Consider the following 26,880-nt stretch of genomic DNA (forward strand, 5'->3'; position numbering starts at 1 on the left):
AGGATCAGTCAGAATATCTGTCACGTTAGATAAATGATTGAAAAAAATTAAGGAGTTGGGGGATATGATCCTTAGAAAGTTTCTTTCGAACAAGTTTTATGATTGACTGATGTGAACTTGTATCCAAAAGCCAGGATATAGAATAAAGCCAGCATTTAGGAATTTCAAGACTAATGACTCATTGCTATGGCAACACTCATCAGGAAACACATGTAAGAAAATAAGATTCACTTGACAATTCCTTAAAATGTAAATCTACACCAGGAGGAAACAAGATGGTTAACTGTAACATTGCAAAATCATTTGCTATAGCAGTTGCTGGTAATGCCACTATGTTAAGGACCTGTCAACATTTCCATTAAAATCCCAGTTTTCAGGTGATTTATAACTTAGAATTGGGGGAAGAGAATTTACTCTGGACGCAAAACTGGTATTAAAAAGTTTCAGCCTAATGCTGCAAAGGAAGATTCAGTCACAGGAGTGGCTCATAATCTCTCTCTACTCAAGTAAAGAGCTGAGCCTACCTCACTCATTCACACTGCACTCTATCAGGAATAGTGATTTTATATATATGGAGAAGGCCCCTCTGCCTTGTGGATTTAAATCAATACTTGTTTTCATTGTGAATTTAAAATAATCCTTTTGTTTCATTTCCAAATCACATTAATTCAGTAGCCCTTTTTTATTTTCTGTGAAGTTTTGAAAGTATCTGTTTAACTACATTCCAAGCTTCAATTGACACTTGAATTTGAGAGCATGTCAGCCACAAGTAGGTCTGAGTGAAGTATATGGTGAAGAAATCCTTGCTGTACTAAGAAGTTTCAGTCTATCAACAGGGTTTCAAAACACCCTCTACACATTCTCAATTTAAAACAGAACTGGTGCCCTCTGTCAATGTTAAAACACAAACTAAATTTCAAAACTATGTTGAAAGTAACGCATCAAATTAATCCCTTGAGTCAATTGCTGCAGCTCCACTATTTTGCCTAATATGCCAGCAATTAATATGGCCGATAATGCTGTATATTAGGAAAAGTATAGATATTTGAAATGGAAGGAAATGTAGTAAGATATTCTGTCAATTTGCCATTTTAATGCAGAACTGTTACCTACAGTATATTCTACAATGCTTAGTCCAATTTAGTTTCAATTGACTCAGGAATTGGGATTTCCACCACAATACTTAGGAGATTGATTCCATCGGATAATTGATCACATCATTAAGAATTTGTTCTTTATGTTTAAAAAATTGTCTTTGCTCACTTTCATATATTTACTCCTAAAAATAAAGTCTGTGGAGCACCCTAAATAATTCCTCTTCCATCTTGTTGTTTATACCCATATTTATTGATAGTTAACAAATCCCATATAATTCTCCTCTACCATAATTCCTACAAAATTCTTGACGTTGGTTATGCAGCTGGTGTGATATGACTTCTGCTTATCACACTAATCTCGTCTCATTGTTTCCCTGTGCTCCCACTGCCAAGTTTTTTGTATCCACTGGTTGTATCACCTCTTCGATTTAGATTATAAACTCTCCAAGATAGATTCCAATTCTGTGTGTGTTTGCACAGCGTACTGCACAATGGGGCCCTGAGCTGTAACAACCACAGCCCTAGGTGTAACCCATGTGCCTAATAGGGAAATCTCTAAGAGATCTATTGGGGGGAGGGATTAGGTAGGAGTGAGTTTGTCTGGGTCATTGTTCCTATGCCCATTTAGCATTCCACATCCAGAAGTTTCTGGAATTGGGTGTGGTAGTTCTGGATATGCTCCAATAGGTTCCCTGTTAGGGTCAGACTCCATGAGGGTAAGCAGTCAGGGGAGCTGCTTTACAAAAGGCCATGTGTGCACTGTGTGAGCTGGGTGTGAGCTCAGGAGCAGAAAGCAGGCTGTTTTCCCTAAGTCTGAAGCATTTTGCAGCAGGTTAGTGATGCTGTTAACCCTCCAACAAGGAAGCATGGGCAGCGTTAATTATAGACAGGGGAAATTGGAAGGGAAAATTAATATATTTTATTTTGGATTGTATATTTTCAATGTTATTTGATTTTAGCCAAATTGTTTTACATAAATTGTCTCAACTAATATGATTCACCAACCTTTCTTTAAATGTGGTAATAGGGAAAGTGTCATTTATATTTTGCTATTCTCAGTAGGTATTTTCTTGTAACAGGGATCAATATACTTTACTGAGTGGTTGATCCATCAGCCAACTGGCTAACAGCAGAGGAAGAGGAAGAGTCTGCCTGGATTCCAACTGAAGATTCCTACAAGCAAGTGGAGGGAAGATGTTGCTTTTGACTCAGCAGCCTGTATAGATTTGGTGATCAAAGAGTAACTGAGACTCAGGTGAACTCAACCTAAGATTTTGGGAACTCTTGAGTTACTTCCCACTGTGTTTCTGTGGGGACTGACTTGCTCAGATTTGTTTTCTTTATTTATGTTTATATAGAACAGTGAAAATGTATATGGATTATAAAATAGCCTTGTTATGTTGTAAAAAAATAAGTTATTATTATGATGTTTCTTTATCATACCGTTCATGAACTTGGTACTTGATTACATTCATTCCTTTTATTCTTTTTGGGACTTGAATGTGGTGAGGTTGATCCTGCTCAATCCTTGCTGAAAATATTTAGAGACTGAATTCTGTGTCTCCAACTGCTTTTCTATGCGAGTTGGGGATTTTTTAGGCACTGAAGAAGGGCAATGAAGTGAGCCGTAGCCCACCCAAAGGTTATATAGACACTAGTGCCATAAAAATAAATATCACCACCACCAACCTGTCATTTTGTCATATTTACATTTGAAATTTTAAATCTTTTCTTATAAATCAATATCTCCAAATTCTTAACCACGGATTGTTGCTTTTCTACAGAATGTTTCTGGATACTGAGCTCTCTGTAACCTATGCACTATTCTCATCAGTGCATTATAAATAGGCTTGGAGGGTTTAGTATTTTTTTGGTAAATGCTGACAGATGTCAATTTCACCACACACTCAAACAGATGAAAAAAATGCCTTTGATGATAACAGAAATCCACAGATAGACAAAGAAAGAAAAATGCTGCTTGAGGACTCAAGAGTTTGATTTAAGGATATTTATTCGTTGATGGTGCTTCAGCCAATTTCAAGTCCATATGACATTGTTCACAAGCAAGGTCAGGATCTTCCCTATAGATTTTAATATTTCTACCATACTTACTAAGCTTTTTAATGTAACCGTGATGTTGCCATACAAATATTACGGTCACACTGCCCACATCACACTAAATATTGTGTCATTCCACTTTCTTTCTTGGATGAAGTTTGATCATTGCAAAAAGAAATTGAATACTACACATGCATTTCAAAAATGAAATATCTACAGTATATTCAAATTTAATATTTTTAAGTCTCCCTAAAATTTACCCCATGAGGCAGTCTTTATCAAAATTTCTATAATCAATATTGTTTTGTTTTGTTTTTTAAATCAGAAGACATTAACAGAAACTTAGGAACAGCTGCTATTGATCACCAAGGATATTTTTAAACCAGACTAGATGTCAGCTGCTTCCTTATTACAAATAGTTATACCAAATCAAGGTTCAGTGTACTGTTTTATCTGAAACAGTTAATGGAACAATATTTTCTTCCTTCTTTACATCGTTTTGATTAACTTTGAGTTGACTTTCTCCAGACTATGATATCTACCCTTGTCTCCCCAACTCCTGTGTAATAATTTCACATTCTTGTTGCCTATTTAATGAGAAATGTGGGGTTTTTAGAGCCTCTATTCAAGTACTAAATCCTTTAGTTAAGATGTAAAATGAAATTCAGCAACTGGAGCAAGGATATGAATAAAGATAGATAAAGGCCAAATTCATAGCTAATGCCTTCAGTAGAGTTATGATTTACATCAGCTGAGAAACTGGCCAATATACCACCAAGAAGTTTCTGAGTTCACGCATTATAAATACTGCCCTCCATTTAAAGACATTTACCTAACCGATATAATTGGTGGGAATATTTTCAAAGTCAGGCTTGCACAATTGTGCATATATATTTGCACGTCTCGCTTATGCATGTAAATACCTGATGTGTGCACATAAATTTAATCTATGCACATTTAACCATTTAAGAATGTAACAGGCGCACACAATGCCCAAGTATACAAACACAAATATATGCATGTAAATGCACCCTTCTAACTTTGGAAATCTGGCCCTTTGATGGATCAAGACACCATGATTATTAAACGGAACATAATAAAACAATTCTTTTACAGATCATAAATTATAAACTTATGGTGATGGATTTTGGTGGGATGAGGTTATAAACTATGATATTTGACCATCTCATTTCATCTTTGTTTTTTAGGGAAAATTTTAATTGAGAGAATAAATCACTAGAAAAAACATCTCCGCCTCAGTAGTTAGCTTATATTCTGTAGCATCAATCATTTGATCAACTGTCTCCTGCAAAGTTTTTCAGTAGGATCATAAAATGTAAAATTAACCATTGAAGCAATTCTCTTCCCACCAGTTCTTAGTGGAACAGTAGTTTGTAAGATACAACTGCTTTACCAACCCAGCTTTTCTGCCACCCCAAAACCATCCTTATTCCTTTCTCTTCCAGTCATGTTGCATTAACAACTCCCAATTTCTTGTTCTTCCATGCCATATGTGGCATGCATGGATAAAGATTTTTATTATTCATATAATTACGCTAACATTTGAGGAAAAACACAAAATACAGAAATAATACATCCTTTGTGAAGTACTTACAATTGATCTGATATTGTTTTCTTTTGCCAGTTTCAGGGATGATTTATAGCAATTTGCCAGGTCTTCTTTATGAGTATCACTGAGATGGCCTCTTGCTATTGGTCCCACAGTGTGAATGACATCTGCAAAAAATGAAAAGTATTCCACTTTACTCCTAATGTGGGTAATTATTAACAATCTCGTGATTCTGTACCCTGTTGCAATATTACAAATTATCCTCTGACATTATTTTACCTGGACACACAGATTTAAATAACAATGCAAGAAAAACGCATAACTGGTATCCACGAGACAATACCTTTGTAGAAGATCAACTGAAATGAAAACTGTAAAGTTACATTTTAAAGTAATAGCACATTTGAGTGAGAGCAAAAATGAGAAAAATGTACTAAACTCTATATTATTTCTGTGTTACAAGCTACCTGCTACATGCACTGTAAATAAAATGGCTCCACAAATACTTCAATCTCTAGTTGAGAGTTTCTATAAAAGTTGTAGAACAATTTCTCACAATCACTGCCATTCCTAAGAATTACACCCATGGGGAGAAAATTTAAAATTCAAGTTTTACTGTCCAGACCATTAGCAGATAGAACATGATGTGTCATTTTTTCCTGTTAAATGTCCAGGATCTTTTCTTATAGACCATTTTAGAAGCACATATCTCTAAAGTTTGTTGACCTATGAAAGTGTTAATTACCAAGGGATTATCAGCCATTCCACATAAGGAAAGATACAGTCAAAACACTATGCAATTAAAAACAAACACACCCCCAAAAAAATACATCTAATTCTGTCTGAAGAAACATCAGAAACAGAAAGAGAGGAGTACAGCCAGGAACTACAATAGATAAAATGTTTCTGAAATCACTGACATAGAAACCAGGTCCTACAACATCAATTATAAAGTTCTTAAACCAGGGTGTTATCTGAAAAATGAAGTAAAAACACTTAGAAATCTACAAACTAAAATGTATAATTAAAAATAGATTTAAATTTTGTTTTAAAGTTGCATATAGTGAGCACGTTTACTTTTCAAATCTCATTCCTACGTGCAATGGCAACAGGATGAGTAAAGGTGACAGGTAACTACATTTTTTGTGGGTGTTGTGGATACTCCCCTACAATCCACAGTAGCAGCAGTAATCACGGATGACCCTCTCTTGTACATTGTCCTGTGCAATGCTTTGAGCTTCTTGACATATAGTGTTGTCTACAGTAATCAGACAGTTCTCTCATCTCAGACAAGAACTAGTCCTCTCAGTCAAGTAATACCTCTATCACATGTGACTGGCTTGCATGCACTTTTGAGTGTTGGCAACCTTAGAATTTTCAGACCTTGTTGTGGCTGCTGTGGAAATCATAACATCTATACCTTTGCCCAAATCAGTTCCCCCTTATGCGGCAATACTTGTATATAGCATATTGGAGAACATGGAGGACAGACATGAATTGATCTAATATCTATTACTGCACTCTATCTTCTCAAGTTCCACCAACATCAGTTACCTTCTACAAAAGAACATAAGGATAGCCAGACTATCAGACCTGAAGTCAGTCTAGTCTAGCATCCTGTTTCCAAAACTGGCCAGCAACAGGTGACGCGAAGGAAAGTGCAAGAGTGCCACAGGATAATTTACCCCTGGGAAGGTCTCTGTGTAACCCTTAATAGAGATTGTCTTAAGTGCTGAAGCATGAGATTTTTTTGTCCCTTTCCAAAACTTTGTTTGCATTAACTGTATATTCTCATTATCCATGTAAACACCCAATCTCACTTTGAAACTTTCCATCTTTCTCGATATATCCTCCACCACAGTTTTGTATTTGTAGAATTTTTAAGCCTCTCCATCTTTCATTGCCTAGCTTCAACCTACAAAAGAGAATTTTCCAAGGTGGCCAAAATACTGCTCTGCTTCTGGCACAGAAACAGTCACAGGCTCTTAGAACTTCACAAAACTTGCCTGGTTTGAACTGAATTTTGCTTCTAGCATTTTTTTGGTCTGATGAATTCACACATTTAAGAGAACCCAAATGAATCTAAACACAGGGGAATGAGATAAGAAACTTCATGAGTCCAGTATGAACTAAACTTGGAAAATTTATACAGCTTTTCTTCCTAACTGCTATAAAAACACAATGAGAAGCACATAAAAGGGCAACTACCATTCTTCTCCTTTTAATCACAGTAATTTCCTCTAGTTATAGAAAAAAGATTCGACAGACTGGATAATTTCTGTTGATTGTCACAGCTGCTATGAAGTAACTACAGCAGAGGCCTTCTAAATTGTTTTTAAAAACTGAAATGTGAAGCAGGCATTTAGTCTTTGTCAGATGATAAGTGATGATCTAAACAGGTAAGAAAATGTTTCTATGAACTCAAGGATAAAACTATTTTAAGTGTGTACTTTAGGCAGTATAATAAACGGAGAACTGTTATTATCTAACTAAAACAAATAACGTAGCTGCTTCATAATTTGCCTGTGATGGAAGAGCTACACTTGTGTCAGTGTTTCCATTAGGAAACCCTTCATATCGGGTGTTTATAAAATATGACTATAACAAAGCCCTCAGTAGCAACTTCGCAAATAAAGTTTCTTTGTTTTTGCGTTTGATTTTAACAACATTAAAGAAAAAGAAAAGGCACTTCTGGTCATTTTTGCAATATTTGTTTCTTGAAAGAGGCAAGCCTCAAGGACAGAATGGGTGGAGGTTATAGATGAGTAAAACTGCTCTCCAAGGCCACTACAATTTTACAGATACTAGAATTAGAGAAATCGTCATACAGATTTAACTCATAACAATACAAGCAACAGGCAAAGAAATGAACATGAAACAAGCATAGAAGGAGAAAACAAAAGCTGTATAAGAAGATCATAAAATGATTCCCACCAAGTCTTTTTGAATACTGATCCAATATGGATTTGAAGGTACAGCTATCTAAAAGCTGAAACTCAAATGGGAAAACGAATTATAATTTATTGATAAACTGCAGGATGGAGTTTTGGACTAAAGCCCAAATCCTGAGTTATTTATTCTGTTCCTTCTTTCCCACTGGCACAATTTCTACTTTTGTTTTTTGGTTAAATATATACTTTATCCTTTTAATTTCTATGTTGTAAAACGCAAATCCTAAAACCATCCAAAACATGGGGGCTAAACCAAGCTAACGTTTTTCTAGCAACCTTTGTATTTGAACTTTTTGACTTTTTGTGATTTTTACTGTGCTCCCATTAACATATCCCTGAGCACTTAATGTAAATAGGGTTTCTTAAATGTGATTAAACAGTTCTTACATGTTAATTTATAGACACCAGGAACAGGTGGTCCTATTGACTAATGCAATGACCTGTCATGTCTGTCAACACAGTTCTAAATTTGTGTTAAACTGTAAGAAGATAACTTTTGTTTCTTAATTGCTTATCACTCTGGTGAAGTGCAGTTGCAAGCACATTATCATCACAAACACATGGCAGCAGGACTTTATCATCAGTGAAATAATAATGTCTCAATATGTTCTATGGTCAGCAGATGAACAGGGAGCTAGAGATTTTATTGCTACACTTTGCTAGTAAAATTAATGCACACATACATAGTCTATGCAGCATATTACTGTGTACACACTATATTATTATATATTAGGGTCTGGCACAAACCTAAATCCTCCAGGAACATGCTGATACAGGCAGGCAAACAAAAAATACATGAGGTTACGGCCCGACAGGCCCAGACTGGGACTATTTTATTTATATACATCCCAGGAAGAAAGTTTCTTGCTTCAACCCTCAAATATTGCCTAGTGTCAGGATGTTTCCCTCTGTTCTCATATTCCTCTGGTTGCCTAGGGAGACCAGAATCCCAGCCCCTCTCCCAAAAATAATTCTGCAATGGGGACTTTGACCATGGCCCCATTAGTTTGGTTAGTCACAATTCCATCCCTGAGAAAATACTGAAAAAAAATCTAAGGAAAAAAATCACTAAGGTTCTACAAAATAACAGCATATGGGGAGCAATAAGCAGCTAGGTTTACACAATGCAGGTCTTTGCTAAACAAACATGTTGTGTTTTTTTGTTTGTTTGTTTTTTGCTTTTTGCTTTGAAAGCATTACAAAATTGGTAGATAAAGGCAAAATGGTAGATATACTCAGATTTTGTTATTTTTAAAATGTGTTATATGAGATTTTGCTCTCCAGCTTAATTAAAGTTAGCATGGATAGGAACTAGCCAAAGGGATTGAATACTGGCTGCAGAAACAAACAATGGGTTATGATAAATGGCAAAGTATTGATCTGAGAGGTGTCTAGCACAGTACAGCATGAAGTCTGGGCTCATTTAGTATACTCAGTAATGCTTTGGAAGAGTAAGTGACATGTACTTGTGAAAATAGGAGAGGATATGAAATTGAATACAATTGCAAACACCAGTGAAGATAGAGAGAACTAGTATAAAGGAACCTAGAGATTAGAAACATGGGCAGAAAACATCAAAATGCAGGCTGATAGCTGGGGGAAAATAATCTGGAATGCAGATATTTAATGGGAGGAAGAAACATAGAATATTAAAACATTACCGTTTTCCATCTGCCTATAGCCTGAGTAATTTCGACTCCATGTGGCTGGAATGTGGAGCAGTTGGGGAGGTAAAACCAAACCCTGGAGCACAGGGCTGGGGGTTCAGCACAACTCCCAACCTTCTCCCATGGCAATAGCCCCTCAGTGCCAACAGGATAGGGGTACTGACACTACTGTATTTGTGTAAAGGTGGGCCTGCCCCAGTCTAACCTAGAGTGGCCTTCCATGTTAGCCTATGCAGGGCCAGAATGGAGACCCCTTCCACAGTACACAGGGTTAAAAAAAAAAGTGTAAGAAATAATCAGATCTTAGTGGGGGCTAACAAACTGCAATTTGTAAAACCTTTCATTTCAATATCAAAGTCCCTTTAAAACTTCAAACTTACTATGGTCAGTCTTCCTGTCTCCAACTAGAAATGTAGTTTAGAGAGAAAGCTGCTGTGTACATGTTTGTAAATCATACACAATGCACTTACATGGGGGACTTTCATATCAATTTTTAACAGTTCACTGAGGGGTAGCACCCATGTTGAATGTGTATTTTTATGTTAGGCTCAGCCCATAGAAATGGATCCAACTGCTTTCAGTGATAATGTCCTAGAGAGAGGAAAATGTTTGTACTTTTAAAGGGAAGAAGGATTTTCTCTCTTCTCAGGGCATGCTGGGGAAGATAGGCAGGGGAAGAGATAGAGTTGATACAAGGACTACAGAGTTTAGAGATGCTAAACGTAAGGAGAGTCACTTCAGGCACCAAGGGAACAATTTAATTTATGCCAGAATTTCCATCCAAGACATTTCTTGTAGCAGACAGCTGTAGCAATCCAGCAGTGCATTTTGTAAGACACAGTAGGAAGAAATTAAAGATTTTGTTTGCCTTTTCCAAAGTTCTGTCTTATTTGAGCATGTACTGAACTACATTTCAGACACCTGGCTAAGTTCCTCAGTGGACTGACCATGACAATTACGTGTTTATTTCAATGCATGATTCTATAAACTCTGCATATTACTTCTGTTTGCTTTGGCTTGTTTTTGCCCCAGGTCAGTATAACCAGGAGTGGACATCTGAGTCTTGCATAAACCAAAACTTATTTTGAGGTATAGCAGGCCCTCAACATTCAATACTTCTTTTAATGTTTAGACAATGAAAATAAATGTAATCTGCACATTTAATCAATACTTCAAGAGCACCACCCCGAAGATCTGTGGAAAAAACGAAATCACACATAATCATAGGTCTGGAAGGGACCTTGAGAGGGTCATCTAGTCCAGTCCCCTGCACTCATACTAGGACTACGTAATATCTAAACCATCCCTGACAGGTGTTTGGAGATTTTTAAGAGCGGGTTAGACAATGATGGAGATTCCACAAACTCCTTAGGCAATTTATTCCAGTGATTAATCACCCTGACAGTTAGGAAGTTTTTCCTAATGTCCAACCTAAACCTCCCTTGCAGCAGTTTAAGCCTATTATTTCTTGTCCTGTCCTCAGAGGTTAAGAACAACAATTTTTCTTCCTTCTCCTTGTAACAACCTTTTATGTACTTGAAAACCTATGTCTCCTCTCAGTCTTCTCTTCTCCAGACTAAACAAACCCCGTTCTTTCAGTCTTGCCTCATAGGTCATGACCTTTAATCATTTTTGTTGCTCTTCTCTGGACTTTCTCCAATTTGTCCAAATCTTTCCTGAAATGTGGCACTCAGAACTGGACACAATACTCCAGTTGAGGCCTAATGAGCACAGAGAAGAGCAGAAGAATTACTACTCGTGTCTTACTTAAAACACTCCTGCTAATACATCCCAAAATCATGGTTTTTTTTGTTTTTTTTTTTGCAGCAGTGTTACTCTGTTGACTTATTTAGCTTGTGATCCACTATGACCCCCAGATCCCTTTCTGCAGTACTTCTTCCTAGGCAGTCATTTCCCATTTTGTACATATGCAACTAATTATTCCTTCCTAAGTGGAGTACTTTGCATTTGTCCTTACTGAATTTCATCCTATTTACCTCAGACCAATTCTCCAGTTTGCCCAGATCATTCTGAATTATAATCCCATTCTCCAAAGCACTTGCAACTCTTCACATCTTAGTATCATCCGCAAATTTAAGAAGTGTACTCTCTATTCCATTACCTAAATCACTGATGAAAATATTGAACAGAACCAGACCCAGAACTGATCCCTGCGGAGCCCCACTCATTAAGCCCTTCCAGCATGACTGTGAACCATTGATAACTCTCTGGGAACAGTTTTCCAACCAATTTTGCACCCACCTTATAGTAGCTCCATCTAGGTTATATTTCCCTAGTTTAAGAGAAGGTCATGTGGGACAGTATCAAAAGCCTTACTAAAGTCAAGATTTCCACATCTTCCGCCTCCCCCCATCCACAAGACTTGTTACCCTGTCAAAGAAATTCAGATAATATTCCACTATGCCATACATAATGTAAAAAGATAAAAGACTTATTTTCTCTGACCTCTTGTATTAAATAAATCAGTCCATAATCTTCACATTAGAATGTGATGCCATTTTTTACTGAGGGACATTTTTATCCAAGATGTATGGGGGAGGGGGAGTCAAAGGAGGAAGAGCAGAGATAGATGAAAAACAACTTTTAATTGCAAAAGTGTAGATTGAAAAGTGTTAGATTATGATTCAAAATGCTTATGGAGGGCACTGATGTAATCTACAAATATTCCCTTATTGGTCTTTGCAAAGTTAGTCTGCAAAAATTTTAGCATAATGAATTTTCAAACACATAGGAAAGTATAAGTAAGATTTTCTCATTCTCTTTTTTTCAGAAGTCAGCGCACCATATCAAACAGTTAATGAACAGGCAGACCAAGTCTAGAATCAATTACATATTTCTTTCATTTACCCCATTCACATATTCATACCCATAATCAGTCCATCTAGCCAACAGCATAATGAAGCTGTACCCTGTCAATCATTGACCAAATTGTACATATTTTAAAGAGGAAGCTACTGCATTGTATTCAGTTGAATTTTTTTTAAAAAATGACACCAAGACAAGGTGTTAAAGACTTTATTTGTAAGTCTTATCAGTTGATGTACGCAATAAGCACTGCCATATTAGTCCTGAAAATGGATATATAAAGTTCAATTTATGGGAATAGAATTACCCCCAGATATTTTACATAATGAATGTTACCGTGCTTAACGTACGTATATAGGCTAATGCTTGGATATCCAGATTTGCTCATCTTATTCATACTCTATTTCAAGCTACACACAATTGTATACAATATGTGCCTTTTTAATCTGCAACAGACGCTTTAAATTAAATTCAACTGTATATCACCCCCTAAGACCACTGTCTAATTTCAGTTATTTAATGATACATTCAGAAGTAGTACTTTAAAGAATAAAGAAGAATTACTTTAATTTTTTTTTATGCAGCAAGCCATCTTCTTTTAGATTGAACTGTGCTAAATGGAAATGCAGAGGATTAAAAAAATCCAGTTCACAATAGTTTTAAAGTATGTATTTACTTATATACATTATATCTTCACCTTTCTGGATCCTGAAAATCATTAAATATGTACAGTTTGTACCGACTTTATATGCAGAAGCAAAACAAAAATTTTTCTTTTTTGGCAGATAAAGAGAGACAGCATGAGGTTTCTAGGCTTGAATTAATGAGCATTGCTGTGTTTAAGGTTCACCCTTTTTATAGAATACTTTATTACTAATATCACTGTTTTGGACATTTCATACAATATGTTTCATGCTTCATTACATTCAAAAGATGTGATATTTTAAAGCCCTATTCATAAAAAAATTATTGGAGCCATTTTCAGACAAAATGTCATATTTGGCACATAAAGTAAAGAATATACTTGTCATAAATGATTAATCAGTTCCCCCTTTATGTATTGTGTGTACATTTTAAGTATGCTATAGGAAAGAGAACTACAAAGCAATATTCCCTATAGGGAAGGTAGGGGAATTTACAGAGTCTGGGAGACCCCACAGGGAAATCAAGGAAATCTGTACTTAGTAAATGGTTTCCAGAAGAGAAGGATCTCTCAGAAACCATGGGAAGCTGGAAAAAGCCACAAAAGCTTGTTCTCAGTAATTGCCACTAGCTCCAAGGGGTGCATAGGCAGCCTGAAAATGAAGTAGTGCAAGTAAACATGGTATTTCTGACACTCGTGCCAATCATAAAATATAAGGTCCAGATTCTGAGCTCAGATACAAATAGTGCTATTCCATTCAAAACAAAAGAATTTATTGCATATAATGGAGATCAGAACCTAGCCATTAGCAGATGAAACAAAAATAAGGTCTGTTCAGGCAAGAGAAACAAATTATTCAAGCAAGGGATTGTACAGTCCATCCCAAAATGGGCAGGTTCTACAGGTCAGGCATACAATACAACAATAGATGTCAGAAGTATCAAGACAAACAGTTGTATATGATCAGTATTGTAACTTCTTTTGAAATTACTGTGTACATGTAAAACTACATGAAATAACTGCCTTCATGCCTTTAAAAACTCAGCATGAAATTAATGAACATGAACTGAACGCAACATAAATTACATGGAACTACAAAGTATGAGCCTTGAAAACCTCAACATCTGGCACCTGGAGTACTGGTGGAATCATCCCATACTTATAATAGGAGCTATCTTGGTATTACAGTCACTACAGATTGGCCAATGTTGACTTTCTAAATGCACCCCCCATGGTATGCTGTTCTGACTGATATATAGAACATTTCATTCTTTTTAAGCCAGCTGTGATTTTTTGTGGTCTGATTTATGAACCCCACCATTGGGGTTGGCAATACTATAATATAAAATAGGATAGCTCAGCTCCAAAGCAGCACCTGTTACGCAGTAAAGTTGCCCCTTCATATAACTTTATAATTACCAGTCAGCTGACTGACACACAGAGGAGCAAGTGAGAGGATTCCTTTTTGTTCTGTGTTTGCACAGGACCTATCACAATGTGATCCTGTTCCTTGACTGGAGCTCTTAGATAATACAGTAATACAAATCAGTTATATTTTATTATTTATCATTTTGATAAAGGGATACTTTCAAATTATCAATCACACTTTTCACCTACTATTGTTAGAAATGAAACCTATATTATTCCCATTGAAAGAGATTAAAGAAAATCTTTTCTGTATTTTCAGTTTGTTTACTTCGTGTATTTTACATCTTTGTGTCTATCATCATGTTCCTTAAAATTGTTTCTCCGGCAACAAACAGCAGCAAGGAGGGAAAACACTTTTAAAAAAAAAAAAAAGTGATTTAACCCTTCTCCACCCTGAATCCCCAATATTGACAGTAGAATTAGGGGCAGGAGTAACAACTAATTTTAAGGTTTTTTTTTAATTGACTAGATTTCATGTTGACAATCCCAGCGTAATTGCCGTATACAAATCTGATAACAAATAACTGGACAGCTCGTTGAACTGTAAAGTCAGTCTTGTACCTAGAAGAGGAATCTTGCTTTCTATCATCATTTTTATTTTTATGTGGATGGCTGGAACCATGCTAAAGTGCCCTCCTGATACCAACATGATCCAGACCCTGACTTGTGCAAATGCAATGCACGCAGAGGATCTGTGCTAAATTTACGTGAGCATCTACTCCTAGTCTCTCCTTCTTGGATGCATTCTAGTGTCAACATGCAGTTTCATCAGCAGACGATGAAACAAATGCTAGCACCAGGAATTCATTGTCCTGCATTCCGCTTAAAAAGCAAACCAGCGGATCACATGGGAACATGAACACTTCAGAGTTTAATACTAAAATACTGACAGAGAGCACATGTGAGATAACTTCTTTCATTTCATCACAAGTCTATGTTACTCTTCCAGAGACGGAGAAAAGAAGAAATAAGGAATAAAAAGGGACAATCAAAAACAAAATTAAAAAAAAAGAATCAGTGTCTCAGGTTTACTTCCTGTATACTTTATGAATGGTAGAGGTGTTACTTTTCTGAACATTGCTGATAAGATGGGCATGTTTAACACAACCATCACTTTTTGTTGTCAATATTTAACAAAATTAAATAAATAGTCATTGAAGCTTGGATGCACATCCTGGGATAGATCCTTTGCCGAAAGTAGCAGGGGCATAGCCCGTGACTCCATTCCGTAAAGTATGTTCTTGTGTGAGTGATTCTGACTGATCTCATCTTCAGCCCATTAAAAGTTTTGCCCTTGAGAAAACTGTCCTTGCCTATAGTTAAAATAGTAAATTGCCTGAACACAAACAAAGATGCACTGGACTCTCTCCTGACCATGACTAAATAAATTTTCCTTTTCTGCAACTACAAAAGACAAGGCAATCAGTTACTAATTAATAACAGTAGCTGTTCAACCTGCGCTGCCGTAGCCTCCACTGACATGCAAGTTCACCATGTCTGTGGGTTACCTTTTCTCCTGCCTTCCTTCCAATAATGTTTTTGTTGGAGAGTTCATTTGAAGAGGACTTTATCTTCTTTGTAATATTGAACAACTAAGATTCATAAAGCCTTGACAGATGTTTTCCCATTCTAGTTTTAGGGGACTCATCTGGACAAATAAAAAAGGTCCCAAGTGTCGTTTAGTGGAAGTATCACAAATGCAAATTCAATAGTAGACAGTATTCATTTCTTCATGGAGGCAAATTTTTAAATTAGTTTCTGGAAAGGGCACTGTAAAATAAACTTTTAATTTCAATGGTAACATTAGATAAGGGCTGAAAATTACAATAGGCCAGCTAGCATGTCAGCACTGATATACTACAACACTTTTTCTGAACACAACAATTTGGAGAGCTAATAATAAAAAGAAGTGATGCCGAGATGATGAATTGATGCTATGCAATTAGACCTATTAGAATTCACAAGAGTCGACAGGCAATCAAACCACTTTCATGCTGCCCATTGCAATTATCTTTGCACTTAAGAATCAACAAAGCACATAATGACTTGCACTCGATTAAGGAATTCATGAAAAATGGAATTTTAATTAGCATGTAGAAAATTTGGGCCATTTATTACCTTACAGGACAACCGATTGTGAAAATCAGTTCAGTAGTTGTGTGTGTTGAAGAGGTTCCAGTGCAAGATGAATGCTGTGATGCTCTTGGTGAGAAGAAATGCCTAACAATTCGCAATTAAATAACTCCTACTGAAGTAACTGCACAGTCAATGATATGTACATTCTGACAAACTTCATTGTTTGAGGCCGACTAAAAAGAAAAATGTTTTGTTGATATTTTGGATTGCTGGATGACCAACACATCTGATCAAACTACAATTTCTCAAGGCATTGGCCAAAATTGCCAGATCCATTTTCACATTCTTATCTACTATAAGAATAGGATTATAATAAAGTAGCCTATCATAAAATATACTCAGAATAGTAAAATGGGTTAAGTCTTCCTTTTAAAAACCAAACACTTAAATAAGAGGTTATTTAATTTAAAAAAGCTGCTTTCATAGCAATTACTTTTCATTGTGTTTTACTAATATTCAGAACTTATTAGTTCTGAAAACTGAGCACTTGGGTGAAAACACTTGCTGTGTTGGTGAAATCAATCGATTATACTGAAATGAAATACTGTGTAAATGAATGTCACATTTTAAATATGAAAAATATACGCACACTCATAATGTGAACAGTGCAGCTATACAAATATAAATCATCTATCCCAAATGAAATCACTGATCGATTTAAAGCAACAAATTTTTACATAAAAAGAGAAATATACCATACTACTGTATACCATCTATTTCTATGAGTCCAAAATACTTAAAATATTCACCATAGTGGAGGTAACATTTAGCGCATCCTGTACCTTTGAAAATGTTCTTCATACAATTGTCTTTACTGAGTTTATAATCTGTTCCGTCATGAAGAAGAAATATGCTAGTTTGGACTTAAAATTTATTGAACATGTGATACAGAAGTTTCAGTTGATGCTGTTCAACTGTCAATCTTTATGGTCACTTATCACACTGCGGCATTCAAGATATACAGTGTAGTTATAGCTATGTTGGTCCTAGGATATTAGAGAGACCAGGTGGGTGAGTTGATATCTTTTATTGGACCAACTGCTCTTATCTCCACTGCTACAATGATCAACCCCCCGCATAAGACACCTTTCAAGATCCATGTGCATTAAATGCTCCAGTAACAACTATGTGGGCAAAATCAGACAATCACCATGCTCTCGAATGAACTCACATAGGAAAATGATAAAAGATAATACCACATCCACCTGTGGTTGAACACTTTTCACAAAGCAACCACTCTATCTATAAGTCCTCATCGTCAAAGGAAACCTGCAGAACACTTTCAGAAGACAAGTCTGGGAACTTAAATTCATTATTCTGCTAGACACTAAAGATCATGGACTGAACAGAGAGTGGATTTACGGCTTATTACAACAATCTAACTCACTAACCCCTTCTTTTTGTCCTATGACTGCAGAGGACTTAACAGGCCACTCTACCTTACAACATATGCTAACTACTTATGCTAAACAATCTGTTCCACCTTGCACTTTGCTTGGAGTATCTTTCCCAGACCTGAAGAAGAGCTCTGTGGGGCTCGAAAGCTTTTCTCTCCCACCAGCAGAAGTTGGTCCAATGGATATTACCTCACCCACCTGGTCTCTCTAGTATTCAAGATAAGTCATTTTCTAAGTATAGGGAAATAGGCTAGCATCTTTTTCAGAGCTGTGGTAGATGTAGGGAGATTTTGATTTTCCAACAGCATCTACTGAAATAGCATGTCTGCTATAGTAACTATTTCAAATGGTTCTAATGTAGAAGCATCTACATTTGCACTAAAATAAAAGTCACATTGGGCCTCAATCTTAGGTCTACTCCAGCTGCTTTGTCTAAAAATGCACCATGAAGTATCCTGGAAACCATCAGATCCAATCGCCTCAGCACTCTTCTTCCAAGAGGGAAAATTCCAGAAAATGTAGTCACCTCAGCCCAACCCACTACTGGCCCTACCATAGTGGCATACCTGGTGGGAAAGGAACCAAAGTTTCTTTATGCCCCAGAAATTACCAGCTGTTGGAATGCCCCCTTGGACATGTGGGTACCTGGGCATAGTGAAAGTATCTTTACATCAGGCTGTAACATACACCAGGAACCGACCGAAACAAGGAAACAGAAAGCTGACAAAGCCACCTCTGCCTCACTCCCCACCTTCTGGTCCTTTGCCAAGGGGAGCATGGTCAGCCCAGAGAATCTGTGACTGTGTCTTCCAGGACATTTAACAGTCTTCTGAGATCTTTAGTTTTTGCACATGTGATGCTTTTAGAGTTTACAAGAGGGAAAATAATCTGTCTACTTTGCTGGAGTTAAAATTTGAGTATTTTCTATGAAAATTATGGGATTTGTCTGGTCTAGGTGTTGTTAAAATGCTTTTTTGAAAGGACTTGAAACAGGTAAATCTTAGAATCCCAGGGTGAACACAAGGTGAATAGTTCAAATGGACTGTGAGCCTGAGCTCAGAAAACATATACTATCGTCTTTTTTCATTTTGAAAGCACAATACAATTAATGTCCGGTATGTTTACAAAGAACACATTTACTCCAAAGATGCTTCCTAGATTTCACAAAAATTTGTTATCAATGACATAAGCAAGCATAGTGCTACTGAGGTTAGATTACAAATGCACTTGAACTAAATGAACGGTTTAGACACAACAAATCCTGCGTCTTGGCAGGGGTTAGACTAGATGACCCTTGCGGTCCCTTCTAACTCTGTGATTCTAAATTATATTCTGTATGACAGAGGTTACAAGATGATGGTTCAGTATCTTAATAAAATCAGGTGTTTGATTAATTAAAGACTTCCTTGAAGCAGCTGTTATTTTACTATGGATGCGTAAGTCATAAAACAGAGTACATATTGTTGAAAATAAGCTTTAAGATTTTAACATAGTGCATATGAGAAAAGTACACATATAAACAAAAATCAAGGATAGGCATAATAACGAGTTATTCCTTTGCTACCAAAGAATGTCACACAAGGAATATACATGGAGGCTTTTCAAAGTCACGAAGGACATGTAGGCATTTGATTCCCATTGAAAGTCAACAGGTTTTTGGCATCTAACATCTATTTGATCTTTTAAAATCCACTCTTTCACAACTCTCATTAAGCAGCAGCAATCGACTGCATGTCCCTTACAACTAGCCATTCTTTCCAACCCCTCAAAAATATTTTCACCTCCCATCCTTTTCTTAAATAAAGTGTATTAATAGAATTTTTCATCTCCCATCATTCTCTCTCTGCCCTCACACATTCATGTATAGTAATGATTTCCTAACAAGGAACTTACTCAATAGGCTTTTTTAACCAGTATTTTTCACAAGTTTTTTTAATCACATGATTAGGAATAAAACAATTAGCATCTGATTGGCTGATTTTACTATTCCATTTACTAATCATGGTAATTGAGCACTACATTGATCAAAAGATCAGCTGTATTAAATACACATAAAATAGAATAGAGCTACAGTAGTCACAGATACCTTCAGGGTCAGGTAGAGGAGATTTATGCAATACTGTAGATTCATTGCCACGTGCACTAGCCTAATCTGATCTGTTCTCCTGCTGTCTTGGTGTTTGAAGAAGATACCTTAAAAGAGTATGAGATTACAGTTCTGCCCATCTTAATTGCTCCTGCAATACCATTTACAGTGTCCTTGGACACCAAATTTCACTGTGGGATTATAACCAGTTTGTATAGAATGTTACCACCTAGGGGAAAAAAACATCTAAAGACTTTTAAATATTAACAGCACTTGAATGCTTCTCTCTCAGATGGCAATAGAACTGACTGCAGTTCCCTCTTATAATACAGTGCTGTTTATCTTCGGAATGTCCCCAATATAAAATTGTTTTAATCTTTTGTTGCTGTTGTAAAGCTTGATCTACTGTGGGACAACATAATTAAGTGTCAGCTTTTGGATGTACGATATGAGAAGGCTATAGAATAATCCAGGCTGTATGTCACCAACAATTCAGTTTATGGATGAGCGATAATGGAGTTCCAGATTATTAGCTGAACAGCACAATATTTTACCTCTCTCAGCACTGAACCAAGGTGTACTTGTAAAGCACTTGGTAGATTTTCTGTGCATTTTCTTTCAGCTCGCTTTTCCCTTCCATTAGCCTGTTAAAAGCTTTATGATACTCATGCTGTCTGACTGCACTGTGTAGCCAACTGGAAAGAAACAGCACTTTGATTTGAAAGATCTGATGTTCTCTTCTGCTTGTTCTTGTAAACGTTATGAAGAGGATTTGAAATCAAATACAGTGTGTGTGCAAGAATAGCTGAGCTGAGGAATGGGGTTTTGCATCGGTATCTTAATGAAGACAGAGTGAGGGGGAGAGATATTTAAAATAGAATTAGTTTTCTTTCAAGGCTAAAGTTCATTTTTAAAAATATATATGCACTTGTTTGTATATATGTCTTTATGTCACAGAATGTGTGCCATTAACAAGCTAATGTTTGCTGACTACTGTTATTTCCTGTTCTAAATAAAGGGGGAAATCTGTGGTAGCCTATACATCACTGTTTTGTAACTGTGAGCAAATGTTTTCTTTAACAGTGACCTATATTATATATACGCAAAGAGAGACAGACAGACTGAGGAGGAAAACCAAGAAAATCCATCCTAAAAGTAAATAAAAAGTATGGGGAAAATCAACAAATATGAGAACTCTTGAATTAGTATTTGTTAGACTGTTTAATGGTCTGGTTTTGCAATAGAGCAACTACTTCGTACGTTAAGCAAATCCTTTATTTAAAATTTAGCTAGTATACTGAAAAGGCACTTGGGAGTTAGATCGGTCCTTTGCTTCTACCTGGAATACAGGAATCATCATCAGAAAGAACAAACTCATTCCCTTGCTTCCAGATGTAAGGACCTGGTCCTTCAACGCAGATTTCAATGGGAGTGCCACACAAGCATGGCTTGCAGTGAAGCACCCTACATCAACACTTTCTTTAACGCCTGCTATGTCAAATCTATATGCCAGAAAATAAAAGATATACCCTTATTTATATGGGAGCATCAAATACAGTTTAGAGCCATACGCCCCCTCTCAGAAAAGATCGACTAGTTTGGCAAGATCAGTGGTTCTCAACCTCTGAGCCGCAGACTGCTTGTGGGCCAATCAGCACACAACTGCAGCCCATGTGATATTCTCAGGCCATACAGGTAGAATATATATTGTGTGGATGCAGCCCACATATCACATAGCTGCACATGTGGCCCACAATGGTAAATAGGTTGAGAACCACTGGTCTAGATGGACTATTGGTCTGACCCAGTATGGCCATTCATATGTTCTTACGAAAAAAGAAGAGGCTGATAAATAAAGCTATTGCCACACTGGATATCTCATCTAAAAGAATTACACAGGTAACTTCCCTGCGTTTTCCTATCCATATAGCCTTACAAGTAATAGTTTTTCAAATGTTTGGCAGTCATCAACTTGTGATCTTTGGGGGGAAAGAGGGAGGGTCAGGAGAAAGGGAGAGGGAGCTTTAAAAAAAAAAGCTACGAAGATAAATCTCTGCTCCTGCAGGCTGAATAATGGTATGGAAAATCAAGTAGCAAGACTGCATCCATGAAACACCAATAAGTAATGAGTTACACAAAGACTAGAGGGGCTTCCTAGTATTTGAAACATAATCCTTATCTAGAACAGTTAGCCTATTATGTTTACTTTATTACCCACCAGGCAACCATTGGAAGAAGCTGCAGAGTGTTATTTAAACACGCTCCTTTATGAATATTTCTTTATTGCTGTTATTCCCCCATATCACATATTTCCATTTTATGAGAGTGATTGTCTCAACAAAGGCTCCTTGGAGCTAGCCCTCATGGGGATATCAACTGATAAGACTTAAAATCAACTTATGTTTTAGTTGAAGCACACTATTATCCAGTGACTTGATATTCCAGCTAAAGAGCATAAGGTCAGTTTCTCTTCGCTGAGTTAATACCGTCACAGAATAATTCCCTGGCTAGCATGTCAAGATCAAATCACCTCACTGAATGGCAGAACCAGTGGCAATGGGAACTGAACAATGATTCTGGAAAGTATAAACTATGACTACCCTTAATATATTTGGAGACTGAGTTTGATTCTACACTGAATTTCAACAGATTTATTCCCATGATGCTCTACTGAAGTCATCTATATCACAAACCAAAGATGTGAAACCAATCTAAAACTGGTGTAAGGCAGAGGAGAATCAGGGTCACTTATGTTCTTGAAGAAACACTAACTTTCACCAGTTGATGATCTGGATGCTAATACCTCAATCAAAACTAGAGAGAATTTTCAGAGGCAATTTCAATACTCTTAAATTTACAGGACGAAGTAATTGTCCTAGAAGTCAGAGCTATCCTTATGGTATTTGAACTGTATTTAGTGATTCATTAATAAAGTTATGCTAGAAGCCTGCAGATCTTTTTCACACCATTCAAAATACTGTTGCTCTGTGAAAGGGCAGAGCTAAAGGAAAATAAAAAAATAATTTAAATTTAAAAAGAGATGTACACAAGAACAACCAGGAGAGAAACACTTTCCCCCCACGTCATATCCTACAATGCAGGAAACAAACTAAACATTGAAACAGACTGCTGATTAGAGACTCCATTAAGCAAAGTATTTAAGCACATCTTTAACTGTAAGCACATACCTAAGTCCATCTCTATTCAGCAAAGTACTTAAGCATATGGGTGCATTTAAGTGCAGAATGTTGTACACAGTACCAGCTCAGATGGACTCAAGCTAAGAATGTATGTTGCAAACAATTGGAACAAACTTTTGGTAATATGTGACACTGTGGATACAAAGCACTGTACAAGAGTTGCAAGCTAAAGGCATTAATTTCTTGCAATATGTTTTTACCTAGCAGTGACAGGGCCCTAAAGTATTTCAATACAACTGATGGAAAGGTCCTGACCATGGAAGCCTGGTGCCAAAAACTCTCTGCCATTAGGAACTACAGTAATAATAGCGACCTTAGATGTATGTACACCATTTATCCTGATGGATCCCAAAGTGTTTACAGACTCAAAAGGATACACAAACTACATCCAGCAGGACACTTCATCCACCCTGAAATGAAGCTGTGGAAAGTACACAGCAACATTACTGAATGGTAAAAGGTGGGAAGTGAACTGAAACTGCAAGGAGAATTTAGATAGTCATAATATGATTACCCACATCTGAAATTGGCCAGGGGATGGCGAGGATTGGCATCCATATGAAGAATATTTTGGAATACTTGAAGATCACAAGGAGCCAAGGACTCTACTCTAGACTTCATCCAAAAGATGGTTCCTCCAACAGTGCACTGCACTGTGCCATTTGTGTGTCAGTACAGACTCCATGAGAAAACCATATCTACAACAAGAATTCCAGGAACACATAGGTCTCCCACCCGGCTACTGACTCAGCCCAACTGCACACAGTTTATGAGACCTAACAGGATCACATGACAAGATAGCATGGCTACAGGCCAGTAATATTATATTATGAATATTACTCTAGGTCCAAAATCAGGATCTAACATCAATAAGACAAATATGGCTAAATCATACTTGAGTAATGAAAACTGATATGCTACAAAATTGTGGAATTATTTTAATCTACAATTGTTATGCACAAAACATTAAATCAGTACACATGGTTTTAATTTGTAAATTCTTCATTTACTAGCATAATCCTTTATTTATGCCTATTATCGGTAAAAGTACAATTCATAGACAGAACAGAGACAATACACTGGAGTACATTAATCTAATCTTTTTCATTACACAAGAATGTTGTTGTCGATTACTTTGCTTTAAAAAAGAATTATAGTTAATGTTTCACAATACATAATGCCAAGTTTATTCTACTCACTCTCTTCTCCTGCCACCTTTGTAGCACGAGTATATTTTGAAAGCTATGCTTTCATGTTTCGGAATGCAGAAATAATGTCTTTCAAGCACAGGGCCCAAAAAGGAATGTTGGCACAAACTGGAAAACCGTTTAGACAAAAGTACATGATTATTATCTGGAAAAAAAAATCAACTGAGACATACAACACTGTTCTACTGTTACTAAGTTTTATTGTAGGTCATATTTGATGCTGACCTATATACCTGCTGAATCTTCAGCCTCCGTGTATAAAGTCTGTATTTTGTATTGAGTCATGCTTGTTTCTCCAAGAGCAGAAACAATGCATTCACCATGTTCAATTTGCTAAGTACAAAACAATGTTGTAAGGAAATCTTGAAACAATATATTGTGAAAAAGAGGTGGTGTAGAGAATCTGATGCCTACTGAAAGCTCACCTGAAATCCCTTACGTTATAAATAATGCCTTTCTGCTCTCTTGGTACTAGCAGAGATTGATGTACTTGACTTTCCACTAACAAATATCCAACAGGATACTGAAATGGGACTTTTGTATTATTTTTGGTAATGTTGAACCTCTTGACTTATTTCTCTCTCTCATTATCTCTCATCTCACACGGCCAAATGCAAAGCAGATAGAATGAAGAGAGGAGAAAGCGAGGAAAACTAAGAGAAAGTACAAGATAGGCTTTTGAAAAGCATGAAAGTATCAGGAAAAATAAAGTACTGAGCCAGCTGGAACAGTTCCTACAACACTCACTTAATTTGAGTTTAGGCTACTCCAAAGCATGCTAAGCTGAAAACAAACAAGAAGAAAGTGAAGGATATTCCTTGTTTATTAGAAAATATTCAAAGCCAAATTTTTAAAGATTGGCTTACACATCCCCCTATTTTTATGGACAAAATTGGGTCACTGCATAATCAATATCTGTGTGCATGTGCCACCACGACTGGAGTGGAAAATGTGTACACGAGTTTTTGCAGGTGACCAGGTCGTACTGAGCTTTAAACCTTAAAACTCATTGTGTATTTTATTCCAAGAGATTTAAAAGAAAAGAACAGAGTATACTACATAATAAAAACTGTTTCAGTGGAAGTCAACACAATGAACTTCTCCGCATTCTGATTGAATCAGGTGATTAATCTAATTTCAGAAATAACCCATCACTCCACTACAGGATCAAGAAGATGGAGTAATGGAAATGTAGGGCTGGAGAATCTTATACATAGATAAATATCAGCATATGTGAGCAGTCACTGAAATTACTGACAAAGTAAACAGATCCCGGTCTCAGCATAATCTCAGCTTTGATGGGTCCTAACAATTTCCTGCCACTCTGTCATAGACACAGATAAGTACAAGAGGAGGCAGCAGGTGTGTGTTGAGGGTTCAAAGACAGCCTGCAAACCAGAATGATGCTCACACCTTCTCAAAGAGAATATAAAAGAGCATCAAGCAGGATGCCAGAAACCTATCCCTGTGTCACTATGCTATTTCTTTGACTTGCTTTACCTCTTGCTCATATGGTCTAATGTGAATTTCAGGCCTGCAATTACATTGTTGGCCCAGCTCTAGAGTAGTTCCATTTTGACTGAATTTGGAAATTTTTGTGATAAGTAAGTGAACCATAGGGCCTTAACTGATCACCATCTTGAGAATGGGCAGGAGTTTCAGAATGATACGTTTCCCATATCTGAGGGTGGGAAACAGAGGGATTTCTGCTTTTCTCTAAAGCTGCCCGCAAGATTTCCTTTCTTCACAGTTGTTTGATTGCTTAAAATAACGGAGTTTTCTGGATAGTAAGCCTGCTATTTTTGAACAACTTGGAGAAGCCCATATGATTTTAATTGTCCCTTGTTAAGCAATGGTATAAACTTTCATTGTTGATGGTTTTAGTGCAATGGTAGGTCTCATTTCCTATCCCATGTCCACGTACGAAAGGAGAGATCACAAGTGATATAGACCTTATGATAGCATTGCTGCTTCTTTCATATGCATTGTAAGTCAATATCTAAATTGCTCAGCCATCTAACTGCTGCACCTAGGGTAGCAAAGTGTTGCAGTTCACTCTACAATCTTCAAATTGTGCACTCCTCCACCACATTTCATTGCCTGCAGTCACATTGTGAAGACTGGGCTAAGCCAAATTTCTGCATTGTGGCAGCTGCTCTGGCTGTTCTAGTCAGCAGCCTGTTAAATCTCATCCCAGATCTGCCTTCTAGGTTGCAAACAGGTGGATGTAAGTTAGGGATTCTGCATGCCTGTCTCTCTATTCCAAAGATGCTGCTGCCACTCTGCGAGGACATAGCTGTCATCCCTGATATACCGTGTTCATTAGAGATTGGCGCTGGGCTGGCAGCTCTGGATTAGTCTTGCATTAACAGCCATCGCAAAAGGTTGTCATCAAGTCAGTCACGGCAAATCAGCATGAAATGCAGGTGTAGGTGTTTTCTTCTGGGAGGTAAGAAGATCTTATTGGAAGCGTGTTTCTTATTTGCACCTATTGGGATCATTGTCAGCCTTGTGTTCTGCAAGTTGTTTTCATCTGTCATAACCCTCCATGCACTTTCCAGGGTAATGGCAACTTGTCAAAGTTTAAAGGGAGCTATATGAGCCAACACATAG

General features: G+C 36.9%; 1 protein-coding gene across 4 annotated transcripts in view; it reads right to left on the minus strand.

Annotated features, from left to right (window-relative positions):
- Positions 1 to 26,880, minus strand: part of MACROD2 (mono-ADP ribosylhydrolase 2) — a 1,226,284-nt gene that overhangs the window by 491,610 nt on the left and 707,794 nt on the right. For all 4 annotated transcript variants that reach the window (XM_067565284.1, XM_067565283.1, XM_067565286.1 and 1 more), the window contains one exon: positions 4,771 to 4,892. In XM_067565284.1, coding sequence (XP_067421385.1) covers positions 4,771 to 4,892 — 122 coding nt within the window. The remainder of the gene's footprint in view (positions 1 to 4,770; positions 4,893 to 26,880) is intronic.

This window comes from Emydura macquarii, unplaced genomic scaffold (genome assembly GCF_026122565.2).
Source record: "Emydura macquarii macquarii isolate MOO-44397 ecotype Brisbane River unplaced genomic scaffold, CSIRO-AGI_Emac_v2 contig_2676, whole genome shotgun sequence".
Taxonomy (NCBI): Eukaryota; Metazoa; Chordata; order Testudines; family Chelidae; genus Emydura; species Emydura macquarii.